Here is a 27,246-nt window from a genome sequence, read left to right on the forward strand (position 1 = left end):
AACATTCACATAAAATTCCAGACCTCTGTGACAGATGGCTTAGGAAAAAGAAGCCATGTGACTGGGCTGCAGAGTTTTATAGTGCAAAACCCATAAATAGTGCAGATTCAATTTCTCTGAAAAATATCAACTCTTCCAAGGCAAGACTAATATATATTTTAATTTTTACAGGCAAAAATTCTAAATAGTCCATGAAGACAATGATAGATTCTAGGAGTTGTTGCGATTATACATTTCGAGTCAATTACTCCTAATGTTTAAAAGAGGCGCTTTCCTACATCCTGCGCCCAGCCTGCTGCTCTGAGCACCTGACTTCACTGGGAGAGAGCGGGCGGCTCACTGGGGAGTAGGGTACAGATGGGCTTTAAGTGAGCGCACAGATGCCTTCAACAATTACATGCAGTACCAGAGAAGGGTCCCTTTCTGCCCATAGATGGGCGATCACACGTTTACAGCATGGGCTTTTATTCAGAGCAGTATCAATGTGCATCACTTCTCTCTGTGCTTGAAACTCCAAATGGCAGCACAAAAAGGACGGAGGGGCTGGGGGAGTTGTGGCAGATATGCATCCACCACCCCCTCAAACTTCTAATATTCTGATTTCTTCAAGTGCTATTCTGGATCTTTAGTTTAAGTATTTAAATTTAAAGTTCTCTTGGGGCTAGGTATAGAATTACTAGTATTCCTGTTCTTTCTGACTTAGAGGGGACATCCCAGGCCATGGATTTCAGCCACTTTTGAGCTACTGATGCTACCCACATTTTATTTATTCATTAAGTTATTGAGAAAGCACTTCATATTTTTAAGACACTATATTCTGGGGAAAATAAAATTGGAAAATAGGTTGTTTCTGCCTTCAATAAACTTATTTTCTATGCGTATGGATTTTTAATGAAGGTAATTTTATAAATTTAATGTAAATTATAATTAAACTGAAGGTTGAACTAATTACTCATTGTAATCCTTACCTTTACTATAAAATAAGAAGTGACCTAGATGGCCACCAACAGAGAAATACTTAACGAAAATATACTACCCCTATTTAATGGCACATTATGTGGTCAGGAAAGTGATAATTATGAACACTGTTTCTACATGGAAAATACTTGTATTAGTGACAGCAGAGAACAATGTGGCATTCCTACTATGTTTACAACTAGGGAAAAAAGAGAGAAATGTGTTTTCTGAAAAAGAACAAAAAGGAAAACACAAAAGCGATTTTAGGTCCTTGTATGTAGAAGGTAGGCTTGTGGCTATTTTCTTCTATTATTTTTCAGGCAAATGACAACATTATATTGTTTTAGCAATTTTAAGTGGTCACACATTCAAAGTTTGTGATGAAGTGAAAATAAAATTGGCATTTTAATTTAAATGTTATCTTGTGAAAATTATTAATTTTCCAAACATTGATAAAACAAGAAAGCACTGTTTTCCTGACTTGGCAAGCTGTCTTATGAATACAGGATGGGTCACCTGCCATCTTTTCCCTGTTGACTTGGCTGAGAGGAAGTGCAAAACTAAGTGTCCTTCTGATTAGGTTTCTGCCATAATTAGCCCCTGGCTTTCATCTAGCAGCTGATGTTTTTTATTCTTGCTTCAAGGTTTTTTGTTTTGAAAGCTATCTTAAATTTGTTTTCAAAGTAGGCAGGGTATTAACAGTAAACAGATGAAATGAAAATATCTTACTCTTACTAAACAGTAAGTATTAAATATGAAATGAAAATATCTTACTCTTACTAAACAGTAAGTATTAAAGCTGTTTCGATTATAAATTTGTGAAATATACCCAATATAAATAGAGGAGAAATTATCAGAGGAGAAATAACTAATGTAAGGTGTAAAATTTAAGTGAAATTTAAAACAGCTTCCCCAAGATCTTTGGGACTTGGAATCGTGGTCCACGCTGGTTGGCCAGCAGCTTAGCTACTCTAAGATCTTAAGAAGAGAAGTTAGACAGGCATGAGTTCAAATTTCTGTTCCAACAATTACAGTTGTGCCACTCGGAGAAAGTAATTTAGTATCTCTGTACTACTGTTTCTTCATCTGCAAAATGGGATAATAATATCTGCTTTACAGAAATTCTAGAGGGATTAAAAGGGATTAATGTGAGCCACATGCTTACTTACAATACCTGGCACATAATACGTCTTCCATAAATGACAGCTGATAATCATAATCATTTGACTGAGTTTGTTTTTTCAACTTCTACTTTAGATTCAGGGGATTGGACTAGGTTTTTGAATACGAAAAGAGACATGTTCTTAGGCTACTGTGCACAGAGCTAAAAAGCCAATTATTAAATAGCCAGTTTCCTTGCACCTGTATCAACCAGTGCCTTGTGATCCCTGACGCAAGACCCTCATAACATTTCACTCAGAATGTGTGGCAAATCTGCCCTGCTCTTAAAGTTACCAGAAAAGGTGGCATGAGGGTTCTCACCGCCCAGAGGGCCACCAGACTTCCTGATACCAGGCAGCAAGAATAGCGGTGCCACATCATGTTATTTCTAGGCCTTGTTCAAGCACAAAACAGACTTTGAACTTTAAACACTTCAAGCAAGTGTCAATTTTTTGTTTTCTTTTAAGGCACACTCTGCATATGCCATTTTGTCTAAACAGGTGGGGAAAACACCAAAACAAACAACAGAATGCCTGGCAAGCAGCAGAGATGAGGATAAAGATAGACTGCAAGGCCTGTTCCTACCTCTGGTGATCAGGGTGGGAGGAAGGAAGAAAACGGGAGTGCATCTGCCTGGGGCCTGTACTGGAGGAAGATGCTCAGGAGGCCCAGCAGACCCACCTGTGGCCCCGTAGCAAGACCAAAGGGGAGCTCTTTGGAGCTGTGGCTCCTTTGTGTCTTCCAAATCATATTAATTCCAAATTAAAATGAAGGACATTATATGCATCTTACAACCAAGTTCTAGAATCAGGCCGGGTACGGTGGTTCATGCCTGTAATCCTAGAATTTTGGGAGGCTGAGGCAGGAGAATCTCACTTGAGCCCAGGAGTTGAAGGCTGCAACGAGCTATGATCACACCACTGCACTCCAGCCTAGGTGACAGAGCAGATCCTCTCAAAAAAAAAAAAAAAGAAAAAAAAGTTTTAGAACCAAAATAAAGCTGATATTGTGGCTCATGCCTGTAATCCCAGCACTTTGGAAGGCCGAGACAGGCGGATCACCTGAGGTCAGGAGTTCAAGACCAGCCTGGCCAACATGGTGAAACCCTGTCTCTACTAAAAATACAAAAATTAGCCAGGTGTGGTGGTGCACGCCGGTAGTCCCAGCTGCTCGGGAGGCTGAGGCAGGAGAATTGCTTGAACCCAGGAAGTAGAGGTTGCAGTGAGTGAAGATAACACCAATGCACTCCAGCCTGGGCGACAGAGTGAGACTCTGTCTCAAAAAAAAAAAAAATTAAATAAAATAAATAAAGCTAATACTTCAGACAAATTTACCTTTAACCATTATGTCATCCACTAAGCATTGATAGTGGTAATTGTTTTCCCTTGATTTAATTTCTCAAAGAGATACTTTAAACATATGTAGGCAATATTGGTGGTACAAATATGTTGTATATATGCTGGATTGTATTTTAACAAATAAATAATTCCTTTGAAAATCTTCTGCCTCTGGGACATAATGGGCTCTGGTTTGGGCAGTGATTGGCAATGTCACAAGCACTGGTGCTTTCAGACTGGGGTGTGATGGGAGCCTGCACTTGAGGGATGCTGGTTGAGTGAATGGATGACCATGTGAACAGCAGCGTGAGCCTTCTGTGTTGGGAAGGGATGGATCAGTGGCATCTTCCAGTTTTGGGGGCCAAGAGACTTGCCAAGGAGGATAACATTTTGGAATGTCCATATCACCCTTCATTATATTTTTAGAGTGTGTAGGAAATCAAAGTTTTTTTGCCCCTCTGAAAACAACCTCTGCTCCTATGATCTTCTATAAGATCATTTGCAATTTTACAAAGCACCAATTCAGATTGCCCATTAAGCTTGGAGTCCGTTGTAAGATTGCATACAGACAGTTAATATGTATTAGCCCCCAATATATGGGCATGAAGGCAATTTCAAAGTTAGTGTTCTTTGGCTTGATGTCAAAAAGTCTGTGCCCATGGGTGACAGTAAGATCTGTAATTCATACTCCTATGGGGTGCCTTATGCAAATGAGAAATGCTCATTGTGTAAAGGAAAGAACTGGATGCAAGCAGAGGGGAATTGAGAAATCAGCCCTCACCCAAGTTCTGGTCAAATTCCCTGCAAAGCCACCATGCCTGCCCTGGATGAAAGGAAGATCACCTCTTCAAGCTTAGCTCTCTACCCAGAGCCATGCAAGGCAGGGACAGCTCCCAGGGGGTCACTTCTTTTCTCCTGCTTTGTTGGTAAATTCCTCAAGGGCAAAGTCTATGATTGACCCTAACCTGTGGCCGGGGCAGTCCAGCACTTAGAGACCTTTGGTTGGTTCAGCTATGAGTCCATCTACCAGGATGTCTTGCTAATATATCCAAAGTGCTCCATTGTGAAAGTTTGGAGTAAGGAGAAGCTGTACATTTCAAGACACTTATTTCTACACATGAAACTCAAGAGATCTATGGATTTGAGCTATGAAAACTAAGCGTACTAATAGCCTGCCGTGGTGGAAGAATCAAATAATAGTGGAGAGATAATCAGGCCAGCATTCAACGTGGAGGCAAAGTCTGTCTCTGATTAATCCTACATTAAGTAAAAGGCAGCACTGACAACAGAAAAGGCCGACATCAGGCATGGTTTCATCAGAGGCTCAGTTTCAGGGTGAATTACCTTGGCTTTCTCTCACTTTTGCTAAAATAATTATCTTGTTAATTCAGGAATAAATGAGATTCTCTTCAACATTGAGAAAATAAGGTCCAACCAGGACATAATTCTAGAAATTGTTACAGTTGTGTGCAAATGTGTGCACGCACATGTGTGCACGTGTGCGTGTGTGTGTGTGTGTGTGTGTGCATGCACTGGCAGAAGGATTCTGCACAAAGTGACAATCTAGGGCCCCATGTTTATCCCATTTTAGCAACTACTATGCAAAGGAGACAATTTTCATGGGAAAACGGTTTTTAGAACTCCCAGCATAACAAACTCCTTTGGGAAGTCAATCTGTGTGCTCTCTGTCTCTTCCACCCTCGTCACCACATCAATTGTTTGGCTTCTGCGGTTAAGACTTGGTTGGCACTGAAAGGCTGAGGCGTGCGGCGAGCTCCTGTCACCTGGGCATGCAGGATGAGCTCCGTGGAGCAGTCTGGCACGGAGCGCTCCCGCCAGGAGCCCAAGAACACACACTGAAAATCTACTATTTGATTTTTTGAAACGTGTCCATTTAGCAATTGCTTTTCTAACCAAAAATATGTTTTTAAAATAGAACACATATTGATAAGGGAAAAAGCCCTGTAATTTTAGTCATCTTTGTTTGATATGTTGCTTGGTGTCATTGTCATAGAAGATGGAGAATCTAAAGGTGAGAGGCAGGATTCTGAGGAATAGGAACACATCTACAGGCACAGATGGACAGCATTCATTCTAGAACCACTTACTGTAGTCATTTCAGTAACATCAATAATTATAATATTGGTTCCTGTATTCTCATAGGGCAGCCTGAACAACCAAATGATAAGGCACTAAGAAGGAAGCGATTTTAGTATTTCTCCAAGTAGATGGCTATTTGAATATATACCTTTTAAAAGGAGGAATTTATTCAGATTAAAAAAATGAATTTGAAAACAAAGTTGCATTTAAAAATTCCCTAAATCACCTATGTAAATAATTTGTGACTAGGAATCTTTTGAATTTGGATCGCCTGGTGTACATATGCATATATTTTTTATTTTTAGAGGATGTGTTTCTCTTTGTTTAAGAACCTCATTTGTTTAAAAATTGTTTTTGAGTGGTTTTTGGCCACCAACTCTTCCTGGGGTTTACTTGGCTCAGCTTTGTCCAGAAGCTAATTCTGATTCTTCTGTCAAATGCTCGGTGGCACCGTGTTACCTGCTCTCCTGAAGGCCTGGCACAGCACAGGCAGCAGCTGACCATGCCGGGGACCGGCACACTTAAAGGGGAAAAGAGGAGCCATGGTCTTCAAGTGCCCAGGTTTCAGGGTTAGCATTTAACTCAGAAAATCTTCCACATAAAGCAGGGTAACATTTATTCTCAAGTAAGTCTGGGCAACTTATTTCAGTGGCTTCAGCCATCTAGGTAGGGAAATCATTTCTTTGAACTGAAGCCCTTTCTGTAAATAGGAGCTCCTGCTCCAGCTGACAGCAGGGGCAAATGGCTGAGCCGCTTTTACAAGCTCTGTGGATCGCTGTGACTGTGGCATCAGAAGCCCTTCGCTGTCAAAGGGCATGAAGGATCTTTGTTTTTTTGTTTTCATCAAATTACTTCTCATTGTCAATTGGGAAGGAAAGGAGAGGGTATTCGAGAAATGTGATTAATTTCATGGGCTTCAGAAATGTGGTGTTTTTAAAACTTCACAGCATGTGATTTTGTATTTGAATGCCCTGAGTTCTCAACCCTCCCTGAATCATCTCCTGTTGATTTCATGTATTCAGGTTCTACTATGTGTCTCTGGAGAATACTGTGGCAACTTAGACTATCTTATGTTACACAATAGTAACATATGCAATGACAAAATTTCATGGGTCAATTTTGCAAATGTTTTACAAGTCACCGTCTGATCACACATTTCTTACCATCTTTGATTTGCAGACACTGAAAAGCTTCCATTGTTGAGACTTATTTTAATAGCAATCCTCTTTTCTTGCGTGCCAAATTCCCCATAGCAGAAATAGCTTTGAAATGTGTAAATTCTCCCCAACCCATTTCTGTAACTCACTTCTCCCCAAACTTTGGTACCCCAACTTCAAGAGGAGCCACAGAGCAGGATGTGCACACTTTCATCCTTCTTTGACCCCACCAAGCTCATCCCTGCCTGCGTTCCTCTGAGCCTCTTCCTGAGACAGGGAGGGGATCGCTTCAGAGGCTGGGGAGCAGAGTGGCAGTGAAAGTGGTTAGGAACATGAAAAGCAGTTTATTCTCACGGTTCAGTCGCTGGCCCACCCTCCAGGCTCTTGGACTGGCCTACCTTGGCATGCAGACTCTGTGGCTTGTTGGAGAGGATGTCTGTGGCTTCCCTGCAGCGGGTGGAAAGGTTCAGGATGGCAGCAGCTGCTGCTATGTGGGTGTCTTCACTACATTGACCGTAGCTATAAGAGCTGGCACGGCCAGGGCTCTGGGTGTGGGCGCCTGCACTAGGCAGTCGATTAGGAAATTTCACTGGATTTGAAAAATGCTTTGCTGTTGAAGAGAGATTTGATTAGCAATTGCAGGTACATGGTTTTAGTCATTAAATAGATTTGTTTTTTTCAAGATATAACTTCTTGCATTAAAATATGTGAAGAATAAATTAAAACACGTGCCATTATCCATGGGAACATTAAATGAAGGTTATCCAGACCGGTTTTCACAGAGGTTCACAGAACAAATGACATAATTGCTGGGAGAGAATGCCTATTCTCTTAATATTTTTATATTTACACTTCTTATGACAAAAACTCCATAACTAATGTTATGGGGCAGGTGCACTGGTAACATTTGTGGCAAAAATTGTAGATAAAAAAACACACTAGCAAAACCTACCAGGGACTACAGAGAGTTTAAGGCATGCCCATTGGAAAACTGCATATATGTGAGGACCAGTGATTCCAGTGGCGCAAAAAAAAAAAAAAAAAAAAATGTGTCCTTTCAATATTCGTTTTCACAATAACAATTTCTACTTAGACATGGAATTGTATTTTTATTATTTGATATGCAGGCTTGTTTTGTCCTTAAACCAGTAGAAGTTGTTCTTTATCCAACTAGATAGAACTAAATAGATGGTGGAGTCTTTAATGAGCTGGCATTTTGCATATTTAGGGAGAGAGAGATAAATAAAGGGCAGGAAGAAAATGTTCTCAAGGTGAACAGAAAGGCAATTTAGTTATTAAGGCTGAGTTTCCATTTTATGTTTCTGTTGTGGGTACCAAGGCATTACTGAGAGAATTAAACATATTTCTCTTCATTCTTGAGTATTTGTAAACATCACTCAAGGTTACAGGAGAAACACTCAAGATTTAATGTGAGCTAATATAAAAGCATTTAGCTTTTTATTTTATATTAAATTTTTTTATTTTAAATATTTGATTCTTACTTTTCATAAAACAAAACTTAAAACACTGGCAAATGTTATATTTCTACAATTACAAGAATATGAAAATGTCACTGAATGTTTTGCACTTTTAAAAATCAATGTCCATACTCTATGAGTACATTGAATGCTCTTATTAACTAGCTTCGCTGGAATTAAACATATACGTATGTATGTATATTGTGTGTATATAATAATAAAATTGTATGTCTGTATAGGCACATACCAAATTGCATGGATAGATAGATACAAAACTGTGTGTATAACTTTTCCCCTAAATCTAACAGGTTGTTAGTGGTTATTTATGTTAGTTGGAACCTATTTTTGGTAAGATTAGGTAAAATATCTTTTAGAGTGTAATGTACCTCTCCCTGATAGGCAAATTCCTTTCAAGTCTGTTTACTACTGGGTTTTACACGAAATTCTAGTTGTCTGAAAGAATTCATCAACATCACACAATGAGGTAAACATTCTGTGCTCTTAAGAGCACTCAGTTTCTGTAGCCTGGTGTAAGTTCAAAGGGATTCTATGGCTATGCAGAACGTTGTAAAAAATTCACTGTCTAGGAGAACTCAAGTGCACATTATTTAGCTCCTTCCTTTGTGGAAGTTAAGTGACCATAATGAAGAAATCATGACCTCTATTGGTTCCCAATATTTACTTTCATACCTTTTCATTAGAATGTTTAAGGACTCCCAACAACTTGGAGAAATGTGTAAGAAGAAAAAACACCAGGTTTCATATATTATACCATATTTGAGTTATGGTCTTCTATATGGATGTGTTAGCATTAAAGAATATTAATGTATTTTAAGTGTTTCCATATTCATGCTTCAGTTTGGGAGTAAAGATTTCCACAGCCACACAATTTTTTCTATTATAGTAAAATCCTGACTTTCGAATTGTTTCTTAGACTCCTCAACTTCCCTTCCACCTTTAGTTTGAATGCTTTTGCTGAGTTAAGTAATATTTTAAACAGCATTTCAACCTTTTACCTATTAGATTTCCATAATTTCAATAAAAATAAATATTACCACGTTACGACAGTCATTACATTTTTCAATATAGTAATCCAAACTCCAGCTAACTGTGAGTTAAATATTTCTTTAGAATTATTGTACTTAGATTCAACAATAGCATCATATTTGTAGAATAATTAATTCATTAACCATTCACTATATTATGTGTAACTTCAGTATAAAATCAATAACATTGATCAACTTATTATTGTTTTCTTTATTGTATTTCACTCGAATATATTTTCTCTCCTGCCAGCTGTATTTAGTATATCATATATTTAAGTACAGCCCCCTGGCCCCCGATACACACATACACCCATATACAAGAAGCATTTTGGGGAAATGAGCATTAGAGCTCAAAGCTTACATTCAGGAAATGGTGGTGTTTTTTGTCCTTGCACTGTTTGTATGAGAGGGCGTTTACCAAAAACTTGGGCATCAAAACTGGCATAATCAAATGGTACTTTTCCAAACTTCTCTTGTTCTTTTGACATTGTGGCTCTGGGAGAGGTGATGGCTTGTGACGGGAAATTGAATTCAATTTGCTTCACCAAGCTTGTCCTGGAGAGGGGGGCGAAGCAGTTCAAAAGAAATACAATGAAACTACTGGTGAGCACATTAGTGTCAGAATTTACAGTAGATACATGCGTCACTCCTGAAGGTATCCACAGAGACACTGAACAATAAGAGAGACGGGGCCACGGCAGGACAGAGCAGTGTGCTCTGGACCCATACGGGGAGATGGAAAGATGCTCTGGGCTCTACGTCACTACATGATGCTGCGTACTCTGGGTCCTAGTCCTCCCATCAGCAAATTAAGAATATGCAATCCTCCATTCATCTTATGAAGATATCATGAGCAAATATTTGATGCTTATTAGCATTTTGAGTTCTTAAAGTTCTTAAAGGAAATCCATGTCAGGTGGGTGCGGTGGCTTATGCCTATAATCCCAGCCCTTTGGGAGGCCAAGGTGGGTTGATCATCTGAGCTCAGGAGTTCGAGACCAGCCTGGCCAACATGTTGAAACCCCCGTCTCTACTAAAAATACAAAAATTAGCCAGGTGTGGTGGCACACACCTGTAATCCTAGCTACTCAGGAGGCTGAGGCAGGAGAATCACTTGAACCCAGGAGGCAGAGGTTGCAGTGAGCTGAGATCATGTCACTGCACTCCAGCCTGGGAGACAGAGCAAGACTCCATCTCAAAAAAAAAAAAAAAAAAAAAGGCATGTTACCATCAGTAAATACAGGTTAAGGCACTGACAAAGTGTGCACGTTCTGCTTGTTAGAATTGTTCATTAGATTGGCAATGAATAGTCACAATTATGACCAGCAAGCAAGTGTTATTATATTCCGTTCAGAAGTGATGCTAGGCTCTGCTCAGTCCTGCAGAGCTGGCAGAAATCTGATGCCTAAGAGGGGCAGTGCAGACACCAGAGATTTGATTCCTGAATTGGGAGTTTCTTCCTGGGCTTTTCACCTTTTTTCCCTGCCTTCAGTCAGAATGTTTTTGCTGATTTAAGTAATACTTTAAATGGCACTTCAATATTTTATCGATTGAATTGCCATCATTCAATATGAATCAAAATTACTGTATTATAATATCTATCACATTTTCTACATACTTATCACAATCTAAGCTAAATGTGAATTATATATTTTAGAATTGTTGTATTTGGATTAAACAAGGGCATCATATTTGTGTAGCACTGATTCCAGTCAAATAAAACACAAATGATTTTCTGCTGTGGTCTAATGGTAAGAGAACATAAACAAATATACCTTTCAAAATTTAGCAATATTAAAAGATATATTTTTCTCTTTTTTCCACCAAAACTGTCAAACTCTTCAGAATGCCAAAATTTCCAATGAGTTTTTTTTGGATTAGATTTTACAAAAACTTTTCAGCTGCTATATAAAAATATCTGAGCAACTAGTTGATCTTATTGCCTATATAACTTGGTTTAGAGCCTTAAAGCTGCATATATATTCTAATCTAAAACAATATTAATCTTTTAAGAAATGAGCAAAATGAAATTCAATATTCTTTCTATATTTGCTAACTAACTTACTTGGGGAGAAACTAGAGTGTACAGTCATACCAACCAAGAATCTTACTTTAAGATTTTTAATTGCTACTTATTCAGTAATTCATCATTTTCACTTGACATATGTTCTTCACACATGTGATTTAAATGCCGATTTTGACTCTTTTCATCAAACCTATAGAAGCAAAATATTAAGGGAAGCCGTATCTTGAAAATGTTGAAATGTCTAATAACTGGTTTTATATTTCAGTGACTCAGTAACAATAGTTATCTGATCATCTAGCTTAATCATGAAATCATTTTCCCTACAAAAATGATTCTATGGCAATAAACATAACTTCACATTAAATATCATCATATATACTTTAGTATTTAGATACAAGATCTTCCAAATTTCTAGATATCATCAAGAGCCTGGGAGCTACCAGGACCAATAGGAGATATTTTATTAATAGCTCTCAATCATGGAATGAATTTTTGTTTTAAATATATTATATGTGTTTGTGGAACTGAAGGATGAATATATAACATCACATATTTAGGAAAGGCAGGAGTGACTTCTGATGGCATTTTCTCCAGGCAGAAAGGTGAAGTCAGTGATGAAGGGGTGCTCATCTGACTTGTGGGTATACCTAGTAACCCACAATTCTGATTAATGTAGGCTATGGTATATTAATTCTTTTAGATTCACCCCTATTATGTTACCTTTGCAAAGAGATGACTTTCAAGTTAAACTTCTGGAGAGTTTAGTAGTTCATTTCAGCAACGATGTCATTAACTAGACCAGCCTCTGGTCTAGTGGGGTGGGCTGCATACACAGGTCTACTGGGGCTGACAGATGAGGTCAAGCCACAGGGAACTGACTCATGAAGGACCAGAGGCCCCGCTGTGCAGGAGCCTGGATGAAGAGAGCACCAAGAACATCGTTGGGAGTTCATACCTGTGGGCCTGGTCAGGACACTGCCCAGTTTGGGGAGAATCAAGCTGATTTTTATCCTGGGACATTGCCAATTTTTCAGCTGCAGCAATTGGACAACCAGAAAGACTGTTTAAAAAAAGAAACACAGGAGGATTTTAGTTAAAATGATAATATGATTTGTTTTGGCATGTGCCTCACAGCACACTTGGCACACACTAAATGTTAAGTCATATTAATAGTTCACTTAGCACCACGCACACACTGAAAGATCCCAAAGGGTTTTGCAAACTACAGTGTCAACACTTGCTCCCATCCCCATCAAAGAGGTGAAAGGTAACCAACTCATTTTTAAACATAAAAACATTATGTAAGGGATAAATAACTAAAGCATTTGGAAACTTCTTAATATTCTAAGTGAATGTGCTCATTCCAATTGCAGTGTGTCCAACTCTAGAAGTTAGCATGATAACTCCTTGACTTATCTTAGCATCTTTAGAAAAATTTTAGGAACTCAGTTTTTCATCTTAGTTGAAATTCAAAGTGCAGAATGTGAAGTTTGCTGGCATAGTGCATATAAGTCAAATAGTACCTCATCGCCACATAATCGACTTGTAATATAAAATGTGAATATCAAACAATCAGCATTTTCACCCCAAATATGTATAGATACACAGTACATTTTCATGTAAATGCACATATGTGTGTCTTATGCTACTTGCAATTTCAGTGAAGTGATGTCTACCCTATACCTGGTTTATAGTTACAACAATTGAAGCCCTGTTGGTACCTTTTTAATGTCTATTGGACAGGATCCAGGATAACCTAGAAGCAACTCTTTGAAATGTCAAAACAGCAATGGTGAGGTTCTGGAGCAAAAGACAGCACATTCTATTTGTATGATTATATGAATAGGTAACCCCAGCAACTCCAAATATAATATTTTTTCATTATCATAACTGGCTGCTAACATACAAATTTCTAAGAAAGGAAATGATGAGGTCCTTTGTTTTTGACAATGCACATGCTGAGAATATTTCTTCTCTATTTCAAGTGTCACATATTGGATAGTGATGCAGCAATTTTCATTACACATTGGTAACCCATCATTTTATTGGTGGAACGTTTCTACCACATTTTTTTAAAATGCAAAATGATTATCGTCTAATGAGAATTACCTCCTGTGGGTGTTGCGGTTGCTGTTCACATGACCCCTTCCTGTGCATCCTGGCGTGGGACACTTGAGCACATTTTCATGCATGGCAAGAACTAAGCACAAAACAACACATAAAGGAAAGGATACTTTACCATAAATACAAAGCACAGTAACACATGTATCTCTCAACTTTGCATTTAAATGACTTTAGTTCCAGCATCCACCATGCTCTCTCTATTCAGACACAAACAAGTGAGCATGGAAGAACTTCAGAAATTAAATCCAGCAAGCTTGATCAAGTTTTAATTTCTCTAAACTCCACGTTATGTTTACACTAGACTTCAGTGAGATGATTCCGCTTATATTTAACGTAAACTGAAAAGCTTGTAACCTTCCCTTCACATGAATGTGATTTTCCGTGGGGGATGGATGGAGCACACCATTTGTCATATAGTTCTATCTTTTCCCTGCAGTTTGAAGTTCTGCGTATGGTCTTCTTTATTTTCTAACTGATATTATTTTGATTCTTTGTCCATCCACCCCCTACTCCCCACACCCCACAGCCATTTGGTTACTGGGAGAAAAGTATGGTTGACCGAAGAGCCGGAGAACCAGTCTGAGGAACTGCTAATCTGGCAGGACAGCACTGAGCTGATTAGACTTAGTGACTTGCAAAATCTCACTTTTGAGAAGAGTGATGTTGAGCACTTCCATTTTTGCAATTTGTTTTGGCCCAAAAGATGTCTCAGTAAGTAGGCTCACAAAGTGGAAGATGTAACAGGTCGATAATGTACAATGCAGAAGGTGGCAGCCCTCTGCTTCACTGTCAGTGGATAGCTCACCGCGGGGCTGAGGGTGGAGAGGGGGCCAAGGCTCGCTCCTACTCAGGGCCCTCCACTGCTGCAGGATGTCCTGAGACAACACCAAGGAGTATGTTCCCACTGCGAGAGGAGGCCAGGAGGATAATGGTGACTGCTTTGTGATGCGTCAATGCTGACTGGTCCTGAGCTTAAGGAATCCATGCCTCCAGGTGAAACAGAACTGTGTAGTCACAGTTTCATAACCATGACTTATTTTTGTATTCTGGTGATTTAACATCTGGGGCCTTGCTAACTCTGGAGAGACTGCCCCTCCCAGGCTAGTCAATTCCCAGACAGAATGAACAACTTTCCCACAAGCACACTTTAAAAATGCAATCCAGCCAATCTGGAACCCACAGCCCAACTACCTCCTTTACTGGGCGCTCACCCTCTGGGGCACCGTTCTTCTGCTCTGATCACTCCAGAGGCAGGTACCAGACAACTAGGGACAGCCCCTATGCCCCCGAGCCTGCTGAAATCAGTCAAACTGGCCAGTCCTAAGGCTGCTTACCCTGCCCCATCAGAAACCACCATAAAGACTCTGGCCCACTGTCTGCACTCCCTCTACCCCTGAATTCCCTGGTGCTTTCCTGTGTGGCCCTCTGTGCTGTGGCCTGGCCCTTACTCTGGGCACTGTGAGGAACTAGCTGTCTTTCCTATGGCAATTGTCTCTTGATCTGTTGGCTTTCTTGCACCTTGAATTTTCTATAAATACACTATATTTTTAAACCCACAGCTAGATGGAATTGGCTTGACATAGTTTAAAAAAGTTTGTTTCCATTCCTAATTCCAAATTGGGAGACAAAGAGGATAACATCTTGACGATCTGGTGTGCATAAGCAGAAGCTTTGAGGGACAAGTGGTACTCACTTTCCAGGGGAACCCGTACTTTGTGGGGGCACCCCGAAAGGCTGCGGTGGTGGGGATAGAGCCCCGTCACATGTCCCGTGCCATCACACCCAGGGATCGGGCACTTGGTCTCCCTCTTTTCAGGCCTTGGTGAATCTATGGAGAAATTAAATTGAGAAATGCATTTGGTTATTCTTGCTTTTCTTCCCATTCAATAGAATGGCCTTGCAGGGTGACATTCTCACTTTATTCAGTTTTACTGTTATAAACATTCTTCTCACATTGCCTTGAATAAGACCCTCAACTAAGACCTGTGGAAACAGAAAACACGTTTTCAATTTTCTTGGTTTCCTAAGTAAAGGCTGACACAGGGCAAAGGAGTGTTAAAATACAGAGATGGTTTTAAGTTGTCATGTCACATATTGTAGTTAGAGCCTCATTATGAAAAATCAACCCTGTGCTAGGGGATGAACAGGCTCCCTAAAAGAAAAAATAGTGAGAAAGAATTTATTTAAACCAAAACCATTTCTTATTGAAAGTCTAGAAAAAGCCAGACTCAAAATGACAAAAACAAAGAAACCACCATATCTGAGAAAGACCTGTCCGGCCTTGGCCCTGCAGGTCCTTGGGCTTGGGGGTGGAGAGCAGAACCTGCTCCTTCCAGAGCAGCTGGCAGAGTTGGACAGGGCAAGGACACTGGCTTGTGTCCTGTCTGTCCAGTGCTAGTGATTCACGGTCTTGAGATTCCAACACCCCCACGGGTTGCCACTTGGGATCAGCATGCAGTGAGTACGGGGAAGAAGCTGCTGATCTCACTCTAAATGCAGAATCCAAAAACTGAGGCAGCAGGAAGACTTTGAAGGGAAATGTTCTTGCAGGAGACTTACAGAAAATAGAAGTGCAAAGAATGCAGGCCACTGAGCAGCGGTCCAGAGAGCACCCCCAGGAACACCAGCGTGGGTGGGGCCCACAGGAGCAGCCAGGCATGGCAAGGGACACCTGCTCACGCATTTTCTGGGAGCCTGGGGAGGGTGAGGCTCCAGACAAGCTTGGGGTTTGATTTTCTGGCACACACTTTGCCACAACTTAAAAGGTTATATAAATATATGCAATAAATAAGGACCAAACGTGAATACTGGTGAGCTTAGAACTAACACAGATGAGGCCTTCTTCAGAAACGTTCACATTCATGACTGAGATGGCAGATAGAGTTGAAACAGAGATGCACTCTTAGAGCCCAAACTGCCCCCCTAAATTGTGCTGGGAATAACACCAACCATGGGGAGAGCCTGTCCCACGGCACTTGGGGCACGGAGAAGAAAGAGCATGAGAAGATGCACAGGAGCCCTCACAGAGGTGCAATGCAGGAGGAAAGGAGGCTACCGGGGTCTGCGACGTGAGGCCTCAGGAATAATGAGCACACTAGATGCTAAGAGCGGAAACAGGCAGTGTGGTCCTGCCCGAGAAGATGCTGAGGATGGAACACGGGGCCTGCGTGCAAGGGTGAGGAGCCTCGTGTGCTCCTGTGCAACGGGGCACGAAGTCTGGCCACTGTCACGGGATGTGACAGATATTTCCGGGGTGCTGTATCGTGAGAGCAGACGTGCCTCTGCCATACCATGGCACCCCAGTTGCTGGATGATAAACAGTCCTGGGCAGATGGGGCACAGCAGGTTGTATGTAATGCAATTATATGGGAGCATGAATTCAGCAGAAGGAGAAGAGCCAAGGATCCTTCGAGTCGTTCTGTGCTGAGGGTCAGGGAGGTCAGAAGACAAGGCAGGAAGTCTTAAATGAGCAAGGAACAGCCAGATGATGGGGCTGCGGCCAGCAGCGGGCATTTACGTTAAGGAAACACAGGACTTAAATGTGCCAGTGTCGACACTATTCTGTCTGCATTTCGTAATAGACAAATTAAGAGTTTTGCGATGCTCTATGATTTGCGGATATATGTTTTATTTAATCCAAAAATAGTGCCAAATTTCAAGTTGATGTGAAATCTGTAGACCGCTAGGTCCAAATTCTTAAAGTCTGATTAGGGGAACTGAGGGGGGCTGACACCATAGGGGAGTAAGTTAGAAAAACAGGAGAAGAGCAATAATGTGTATTTCAATGCTCTTCCTCTCTTGGACCTTGCCCAGGTAAGGTCACGTTTCTAAACCACATTGAAAGGATTGGCGTCGCACACTTCCCCTCCTCGCCACACTGTTTGTCTGCAGGAAGCCAGAGAGGGTGCTAGAGATAAGGCAGCCTGGCTCCTGCCCAGGTGCAGCCCACTGACAGTCCACCATGCCCCTTTGTCTGCAAGTCCCTCCTCTGCTGGGCGGAACAAAGATGCAGGGAAATGCTCTGGAGGGCAGAACCTGTCTGCATGATAAGAAGCCAGAGCTTGAGCTTGGGGCGACTCTCAGGCTTGGCTCTTCCTCTATTTTCTTTGTACAATGTTGCATAATGAGGGTGACCTTATACTCTGGTGATGTTACACCTTGGTTTCCCTGGGACTGTCCTCATTCACACCCGATGTACTCATGTAATGGTTCATAGTGTTCCCCGTTTCATAGGCAGGACAGTCAATGACATGGCGACTGTACTTACATTGCAACCTAAATCTCACTAAATGCTTAGTGGCAAGAGTCTAACCAAACTAATTTTAGAATTGCTGACTCATCTGAAAGCTGGGGTAAAATGAGATTTTAAAACTCTTGAGTTTTCTCCTTAACAGTGAAGTTGCATTGGCAAGGTGTCTGGGAGGTTAGGCTGGCATTTTGGAGAATATGGCTGTCAGTTGGGATGAGCATTGACTTAACAGCATGGAGTGCATGTCAGAGAGAAAAAACATCCTTCTTTTGCCATTGGATCCCACATCGGGAACAAGGAATAGGAAAGGGAATACTCAGTTTGGACTCTGCAGGCCTCCTCTAGACTAAGCCTATGGCTCTTCTTCAATGTGGCCTTCACCTTCTTCACCTGTTTTCCTGACTAGCCTGCCTGGTCTTGATCTTGCAGAGGCTGCCCCCATGCCTCAGGCACTAGGATATACCGCTGACTCATCCAGCCCTAGTAGGAATTCGGTAAGCCTCCAACTGGCCCAAATGTTTACAAACACAAATTATATGCCCTGAATTTTTGAAAACAAAAAAAAAGAAGTTTTAAAAGCTCTATAAAATTATCCAAAGGATCATCAAATACTTTAAGATGTGGCTTAAATAATTTTCTCTAAATACTAGGCTTCATTGCCTGTAAGTTATCATCAATTGTTTAACAAAACAAAAGAAGTCATCATTTTGTGTGCTACTTAGAAAGAAAAAAATGATTGGTAATTAAACTATTGCATACTCCTCTGAGTTCAGAGATGGTAAAATGGAAAAATGATCACGCCTGTAATCCCAGCACTTTGGGAGGCCGAGGTGGGTGGATCATGTTTGAGACCAGCCTGGCCAACATGGGGAAACCCCATCTCTCCTGAAAATACAAAAATTAGCTGGTTGTGGTGGTGAGCACCTGTAATCCCAGCTACTCAGGAGGCTGAGGCAGGAGAATGGAACCTGGGAGGCGGAGCTTGCAGTGAGCCGAGATGGCGCCACTGCACTCCAGCCTGGGTAACAGAGCGAAACTCAAAAATCAATCAATCAATCAATCAATCAAAATGGAGAAATGATATCTCTTAGGATCAATAAAATATAGTATATCAGAAATTGTGGATTTGGGGAATTTTGAGTAAATTTCATTTTTTTTTCTGATTTTGTAGTTTACTTAAAAACTTAAATACAATAAGTTGCACATTAGTGGGAGTGCACAGAGCTAGATACAGTGTCCTGCCCTGAACCAAGGCTAGTCATTAATATTCTGTCCCTACTCCAACCCTTGCAGGATGTTTGCATGGCATTATCTTGCTCATCACTACATGACACCATTTTATCCTTTTTTGTTTCCTCAGCTCTGAGATGTAAGACATTATTTGTCAAGATTACAGGTGAGTGCTAAAATGGATTTAAAATGACAAAATGTACAATTTGTTTCTGGATAACTCAGCAATCAGAACTTCTCAACCACACTAACATGTTATTCTTGTAAGCTCCTTGGGTCCACTGCCCTGATTTTTTCTAAGGTACTCCTCTCCCTAATTTCGTGGCTCTCAGGTTTCAGAGAGACCACGAATCACCCAGAAACTTAGAGAAAAAAATGCAAATTCTGGAGCACTGATGATGATGGGATCTGAAAATACTCATCTTAAACAAGCATTCCAGGCACTAAGGACTGCTCTTGGGAAGCTCCATAAAACTGCTAGAACTAGCATCAGGCTCATCTGGTGCAAGACTCCGCGGAGAAAGAGCAGGGGGAATGCTCCAGGGAAGCAGGAACACACTTTTCTCAAGGCCTGAAGAACAGTTCTAAAGCCTCCTCAAAGCACACCTACTCTCTCATTCAAGTTTGTCCCAGAGATGTATGAGCCCCGAGTCAGAGAGCCAGTGAAAGTGTACGCTCATAAACGCATTAACATCCAGGTTTATCCCAAAAAGGACCAGAGCATCCTACCTGGCTAGCAAGTTAGATAATCCAAGAATGAGGGTGGGAAAGAAAAATTAAGTTTCTGGAATTGATTTAATATCCAGTAAATACTGATGTACTTCCAATAATGTCAAATAAAGTTATTTCTAAAGGTATCATGCATTTTTAAAAAACAGTTAAATTAAAAGAAATAGATTCAATGAACCTTTTTTCATGTGTGAAAATACTCCAAAACTAACACAGCTTGATTGGAGGATAATCTAGAGAGTGGGGGAAAATAAAGAAATTGTTTATTTTATAATTATAAATTGATTTTTAAGTTGCATTAAACTGTTGAAAAGCTACCTGAAAAAAAAATCAAATCTGACTTTTTTTTCAAACCCTAAAGCACTTTTATTCCTAAAATAAATGCAAAAATGTGTCTTACGTTTATTGTTAAAGATTTGTCTTCCACCCATGTCGATAACTTTGGTTTGCCTCCTTTCCCCTGCTAGGTGCTCCAGCAGGAACCTATCCAGCTCTTTGTAGGTGTTATGGAAAACACAACCTCGCTCAGCCTGCAGAGCAATTGCCTGCTCCAGCAAACTTAAGTTCCCCTTGGCCTTTTCCAGGTCACTACACTCTTCCGTCATTACTGCCAGGCTCTCACTATCTTCCTCCTCAACGTCAGGGAATGAGGGCTGGGCATTGCCATCTGGGAGTTCTGCGAGAGCATTCTGTGGGTCTTTCCTTTCTGTTTCAGAATCACACCTGTTCTCACAAGGGATAAATTTGTCACCTTCAGTTTTTATTTCAGGAACTTCCAATAGGTCTTTTTTATGATCTGTTAAAACATACTTTGGGACTCTAGGTGGTTTGGTTTCCTCTGAGAAGTTGGAGCCACTGTCCCAGCCATTTTCTGCACTTTCAGAGTTACTTTCATTGTCATCAGAGGAGCAGAAGGGTGGATGAGAATCATCAATCTTGTCTCTTCCATCATCAGAATGAATCAGAAAGCACTCGTCTGCTTCATCACTCTCTGCTTTTAAAGACTGGATGCCACTGTCATTTAAGTTTTCACTTATAGTCTGAACAGATACATTTTTTTCAAATTTCCCCAAGTGCATTAAAGACTTGACCACGAGCTCTTGATAACAAGAGTATCTGTCTTCCTTCCTACTGGAGTTTTCTTGTGCAGTTGAAAGAAGACTTTCATCCATAGGTTTTATCATGATTTCCTCTATGGAAGAAGAAAACCAATATTTGAAGAGCAAGAACAAAATATAGTTTAGGACAATTGCAACAAGTTATATGTATATAAACGTATGCATTCACATACATATGTACATACACATACATATATGTACACATATACATAATATGTGTAATATATCATCTCTATTAATTTTATAAACATTGGTGAGAAAAACATATATCCTAAGAGAAAACTTAGACCTTAATATTCTAAGAACTGTGTTAAAAGAAATGAGCTATTATAATTTCCAACATGTTATGGGGTAAGTACTTCTGGGGTATTGACCAAGACAAGAAGCAGATACTTAACAATAATAGTATTTACTGAATGTGAAATTATTGTTACTGTACTTCTTATATTTCCAACTCTTAGCCAACCAGAAGAAAATCAAATATATATAAAAGTATACGTTGTAAAGGAGATATTAATCAGTTCTTCTGTTAGCATGGCAATGCATTTTCAAAGCCATTTGGTTTATGTTCTCTACTCTCTAGTCTTTCTCAGACATACTTTCAGATTTAATGGAATGTTAGCTAAGATACAAAATACATCTTTCTGAGGCTTTCAAGACTTCCTGTTTACCTTTGTAATTGTCACCCTAAAATTCCATATTGAAGGAAACACAAACAGGGAAATTAGCATGATCAAATCGTATCTTGAATAGTAACACATTTTCTGGTCCATTACTTGCATGCACTTGTGTAAGAAGGAAATGAGACAAGGTGAGGCATTGGAGGGGCTGAATGGTAACTAGCTGTTCTCAGTACAAGGCTGCTTTGGGTCCTGAATGTGAAGGCACCCCGTGAGGATCCCCACGTGCCTGTCCATCCAGGACAGTCTATGTGGTGGCTGTTGTCTCAGGCAGCCATTGTTGTCAGTGTCACCCCCTCTTGCTCTGGGAGTGGCCAGGTTGGAGTGACGGAGTGTATAGACAACAATCAGCCTACCCAAGCCTGTCCCAGTGCAAGACACAGCAAGTGAGGGTGGATTCACAGGTGACTCCAGCCCAGGCCCAGGCACGTGGGGTGTGCTCAGCACACACCAGGCTGTGAAGTGCCTGCAACAGTGCCCAGATATCCAAAAAATAGGAGGGCTGTTTCTGTGTCTCAAAGGCAGGGTGGGGGGATGGGAAGCACCCAGTAATAAGCCCCATTAAAGACTGTTAAAGACACCAAGAGCAGTGCATTCTGTGCTAATAAACATCTTTGGAGGGAAGAAAAGCACAGCCATCCGGTGTGAGCGCTGAGGGAGAGAGTGTCTGTGCGGAAGACAATGTGTCTTTTTGGTCTCATTTAATTTTTTATAAACATTGTCTCTGACAAGGACACTCAAAAATACATCTCCATCATCTTCCTTTCTGGTAATTATCTCCCTAAATCAACAGTGGACTGCCAGGATCAAGTAAATATTGCCATAGTAACTAAAAGCATTTTTGGATGAAGGAAAGAATTCAGTCACAACACTAGCCCCCGTAAATAATGCTGATTATAGGGTGCAGTCTTTTGTTGGGATCTATTCAACATAAACTGAAAAATTTAACATTTTAGTTCCTAGAAAAGAGGCTGGATAAACAGGCACATAATATTTGATAGGATGGCCTATCCTCTCCTGAATTCATATCAGAGGAACTCCTGGTTTAAATAATATATTAAACATAGTCTAAAATGCAAATGAAGTTTTTCTCAATATCACAGTTGGCTATTAAGAGAAAGTGTAAAGGGTTATGATAATTTTAAAGTATTATGAACTACAGAAAACAAATAAAAAGCATTTTCAGTGAATATGCTCAATTCATTGAACTATTCTCTCACTCCACTTAACTACCCACATGTGTACGATAATGATTTATAGACATTATACCTAATTATGCATATTTGGGCTGTGTTAGAGTGCTAACAAAAGCTCTAGAAAGCAACAATTACCTCTGTTGCTTAGCTACATAGTTTAAAATATTCCTATTAAGTGCAGATCACCAGAGAGGCGGGAGTGACAAAAATGCACATGTGCACGACAATGCATTTCACTGTGCTGCTGCCAACTGCTCGCATTTTGGGTCATTTCCAGTTTACATAATTGTTTGGTTCAACTGTTTGTTATATGCTAAAAGAAAATATTTATTAATTATTCCTCAGAAAAAGAGGAGCCCCACCGACAGAGGTGCCTGCACAGCACACACGGGTTTCTAGGGATGGTCTGCAAATCTGCAAACCAACTTTTTACATTCCACCCCGCTCCCAGGCTTTCACTGGAGTCATAAGAAAAAAGGTTGGGTTTGCTTTGGAAGCTGAGGGATCTGTGATGGGGTGCTTGTTTCTCCCAGCTTTGCAATGGGTTGCCTTCGTTTTCTCAGGCTGTGTGTGTTTATTTTCTCTGGGGGCCTGGTGGCTTATTTTGTGCCTCTGCCACTGAACCAACCTAAAAAGCCCTGTTGTTAGCATCAGGTGGACCTAGACTTGAGTTCTGATCCTGGCGCCCTCTCTTGCAAGCTCGGTGGGGCTGCGTCACCTGCCTGTGCTTGGCACCACCGTTGGCACATTGAGGACAATAGTTATCACCCTGTGCACCCTGTGGAAGCCACACAGGAATACCCAATAGGTATCTAGTCAAGGGTGGCTCTCTTGCCCCTGCCCCAGCTACTATCTTAGAAGGTAGTCATGGCAGGGATTCTATGCAACCTTTATCATAAATAAGATGGGCTTATTTTTTACCTGGGATAATTATTAACATTGACCCCCAAGGACGGGCAGGGTCCCACTGTTGAGAAGGCTCAACTCAGTTCATCCCCACTCCCAGCACACTATGCCATGTTCACCAACTGCCTTTGGAAACTGTGAGTGAGTGCACGATGTACGATGTGGAGGGAGAAACCTCTAGGGGTATGAGGTGGTGTGGCTGGCCTGGCACTACCTGCTATGTGACCTTGAACAGGCCCTTGGTTGCCTGAGACTGGGTCCTCATCTTCAAAACAAGGAAGATCCAATGATCTGATGACTGGATGAATAGTTCAAGGATCCGTCCTAAGACAACAAACTGTTATGTTCCTGGCATGGTGTTCAGCTGTTTATTTCATTTAATTGTCACAATAAGCACAAGAAAGGCATTTTCTACTCCAGTTCACAGAAGGGAAACTACAATTCTACAGAGCGCCGGGCTTGCTCGAGACCACATGGCCAGCCAGTGCAAGACTGAGACACATAACCAGGGCTACGTGGCTCCCACTCCATGCTCTGCCCTCTGAAACATACTACTCCAGGTCCCACAGCCATGGAAGGCCATATGTCCTGGTTGGTGTTTTGGAAACACAGCGACCCTTAGGAGAAACAGCTAAGAACACTAGTAGCTCATTATTTTCCCAAATTCGGATATTTTCGAGAGTGAATTCATATGAAGATACTAGAATGCAATAGTCAGCTAACTTTTTTTTTTTTTGAGACGGAGTCTCCCTCTGTCGCCGAGGCTGGAGTGCAGTGGCTCAATCTCTGCTCACTGCAACCTCTGCCTCCCAGGTACAAGTGATTCTCTTTCTTCAGCATCCTGAGTAGCTGGGATTACAGGCAAGCGCCACCACACCCGGCTAATTTTTTTTGTATTTTTAGTAGAGACGGGGTTTCAGCATGTTGGTCAGGCTGGTCTCGAACTCCTGACCTCATGATCTGCCCGCCTTGGCCTCCCAAAGTGCTGGGTTATAGGCGTGAGCCACCGCGCCCGCCAACTGTCAGGTAACTTTCAATGAGAAGAACGATCATGATCAATTATAAATAAAATAAACAACACAACCAAACAAAAACTAAAAGGGATCCAACCTCAACTTTCTTAACAATAAAACTCTAATAGGTCAGAAAATTTCTAGGGTCAGCTCTTGGGAGGGCGTAACCAGAGGGTTACAGCCAGCGAGCAGACTGTTCACTGGTCCAGGGTTTTCTCCATCCTGAGCGCATTCACAGTGTGGGGAGGGAGCAGGGGCTGGAGCTGGGATGCTTTTCTAAAGTAAAAAGTAAATGTTTCTGCCTGATACATACAAGTTCACAGTTGTTTATTTACTTTAAACCAAGACCTCTACTGGGAGTTTTCTGGGAATCCTACAGATACATACTAATGAATCCTGGCATAGATGTTGGCTGTTCCGCAACGATACAACTTTAAAACATCCTCTGAAAGTCACAACATATTTTGAGTTTGTCTCCTTTAGTAACACTGGATGTTATTATAATTGGATTTCAGATCTGTTTCTGTAACTAGCTAGGTTACTTTTATAGGTAAATTGGTTTTCCAGGCCTCTTGCATATGTACATTTTGCTGGGAATAAAAGCCTTGGAAGAATGAATTCATCTTTCAAAGTTCCAAAAGCAGAGTGGTTTATCCCTTATTTGCTATTAGTTGGAAGATCATATGTGTTAAAAGTGTCCTCCCAGCCCCTAGAACTTCTATGACTGTGACCCATTTCTCCATGAGCTTGTGGTTATGCTGCTGGGGACCCCACACCTGGGCTTGGTTAATCTTTCTTCCGGAGACTCTCATTCACCCTGTCTGTGTCAGGAAAGCCTGTGCTTATCACTCTTCCTCCCTTCTGGTAGTACTTTGCAAGCTTGTCTCCTCAGGAAGGAAGAGGTAACTGCATGGTTTGTCCACATTCTCTTCTATCCTCTTAATGGCAACCTGTATCTTTTTGAAAGACAGCAGGTTGAGGATATGGATGCCAAGTCTGTGCCATAAAGTGGAATAAAACTTTAGCATTCAAGCTCCTGACCTCAGTCTCTTCCTGAGCACTATCCCTTCTCTCATCATCTCAGCTTCCCAGCTGCAGATGATATAATTGGGCACACACCTGGCCAGGTAAATACCCTGGGGTAACTAGGGTACATGAGAGGCTGGATGAAAAGCCCTATGCTGACTTGGGCACTAACTCAGCTCTCTTTCCTCCTAGCGGGGTGGGGGGTAACTTATTCAGAGGGCTGAAGGCAAGTTAGAATCTTTGTTCTTTTGACCAGGCATGGGGCCTGCCATTACTGGAAACTGTGACTTCATGATTTGACATTGTAGGAACTTTGACCATTCTGCATTCTGAAGGTAGTAAGTGCTTGAGGACAACTGAATTACAGAGTATAGTTAGCTGGGAAATAATTGTTTTGCTTGTCCTTCCAATTGTTTCCTAATTATCTTCTTTCTAACACCTATAAGATCCATTACCTTCAGCGTCAAATCTCTTTGGTCCCCAATGATTTCATCTGTAAAGCTGTGCCCATAATCACACACACTCGTGGCATTATGTGGACTAATCAATATCATTCACGTGTCTGGAATATATTAAGAACTCAAAAACAATAGTCACCACTGCTGTAATTTTAGCATATTCATTATTATTATTAGTGGTTCTAATATGAAATATAAAATAGTTAACCTATTTTTGTGAACCTGCAAATAGATGTCCATCAGTGCTTGTAACTGTGTGTTTAACTGGAGGACATCTGGACAATATATTCACCTGGTTCATATTAAACATGTACAGTGGTCAACAAACTACAATAGAAGGCGACAAGTCAGTGAGCCAAATATAGTCTGTCTTCACAACACTTACAAGAATGTGCTAATGCAAAAGCACACACATTTTCTTAAACACTTGGCTAATTAATGTTAGCTAGATGGATTATACTGCAAGTCTAACCACAAATGATTCAAAGACTTTCCCTAATACTAGATTCAACCCGCAAATTTTCATGAATCAACAAATAAAACTGAGCCAGGCACGGTGGCTCACACCTGTAATCCCAGCACTTTGGGAGGCTGAGGCAGGAGATCACTTCAGGTCAGGAGTTTAAGATCAGCTTAGCCAACATAGTGAAACCCTGTCTCTACCAAAAATACAAAAATTAGCTGGGTGTGGCTGTAATCCCAGCTACTCAGGAGGCTGAGGCAGGAGAATTGCTTGAACCTGGGAGGTGGAGGTTGCAGTGAGCTGAGATCCCACCATTGCACTCCAGCCTGGGCGACAAAATGGCGACAAAGTGAGACTCCATCAAAAACAAAACAAAACAAAACAAAAACACCAAAACAACAACAACAACAACAACAACAACAAAACAAACAAAATTGATCAGTTCAAGGAAACAAGAAAAAGTCAAGGGTGATTATAATTTACAGATGAGCTATGAGGCTTTAAATCACATGCTAAATACAGAAAAGCCAAAGAATTTACTTAAATACCTTCAAATCAGAATACAACTTTGTTTTAACCACAGAACTGCAAACTCTACTTTCAAGCCAATATTCCTGGATCTAGGATGATTCTCAACTGAGATTTGTGCTCACTCTTAAGTATGCCCTTAAATCTTTTCTATTAATTCTTATTGCTAACTATAATTCTACATGCCATTAAAATTTATTACATAAGAATCTCATTGCCTTTTGTTTGCATAATTGGTACTTATTTTTAAGTAACAAATTATTT

General features: G+C 40.9%; 1 protein-coding gene across 6 annotated transcripts in view; it reads right to left on the reverse strand.

Annotated features, from left to right (window-relative positions):
* The window catches only part of ST18 (ST18 C2H2C-type zinc finger transcription factor), a 110,430-nt gene that overhangs the window by 41,603 nt on the left and 41,581 nt on the right, over positions 1-27,246 (reverse strand). For 4 of the 6 annotated variants that reach the window (XM_030794932.1, XM_030794929.1, XM_030794931.1 and 1 more), the window contains 6 exons: positions 19,995-20,786; positions 15,080-15,214; positions 13,372-13,462; positions 12,218-12,322; positions 9,598-9,791; positions 7,111-7,322 (listed from right to left, as the gene is read on the reverse strand). In XM_030794932.1, the coding sequence (XP_030650792.1) occupies positions 7,111-7,322; positions 9,598-9,791; positions 12,218-12,322; positions 13,372-13,462; positions 15,080-15,214; positions 19,995-20,786 (1,529 nt within the window). Of the gene's footprint in view, positions 1-7,110; positions 7,323-9,597; positions 9,792-12,217; positions 12,323-13,371; positions 13,463-15,079; positions 15,215-19,772; positions 19,828-19,994; positions 20,787-23,708; positions 23,725-27,246 lie in introns of those variants that run through there. The other 2 variants (XM_030794934.1, XM_030794933.1) reach the window with 2 other exon arrangements.

Source organism: Nomascus leucogenys, chromosome 16, assembly GCF_006542625.1.
Source record: "Nomascus leucogenys isolate Asia chromosome 16, Asia_NLE_v1, whole genome shotgun sequence".
NCBI classification, from domain to species: domain Eukaryota; kingdom Metazoa; phylum Chordata; class Mammalia; order Primates; family Hylobatidae; genus Nomascus; species Nomascus leucogenys.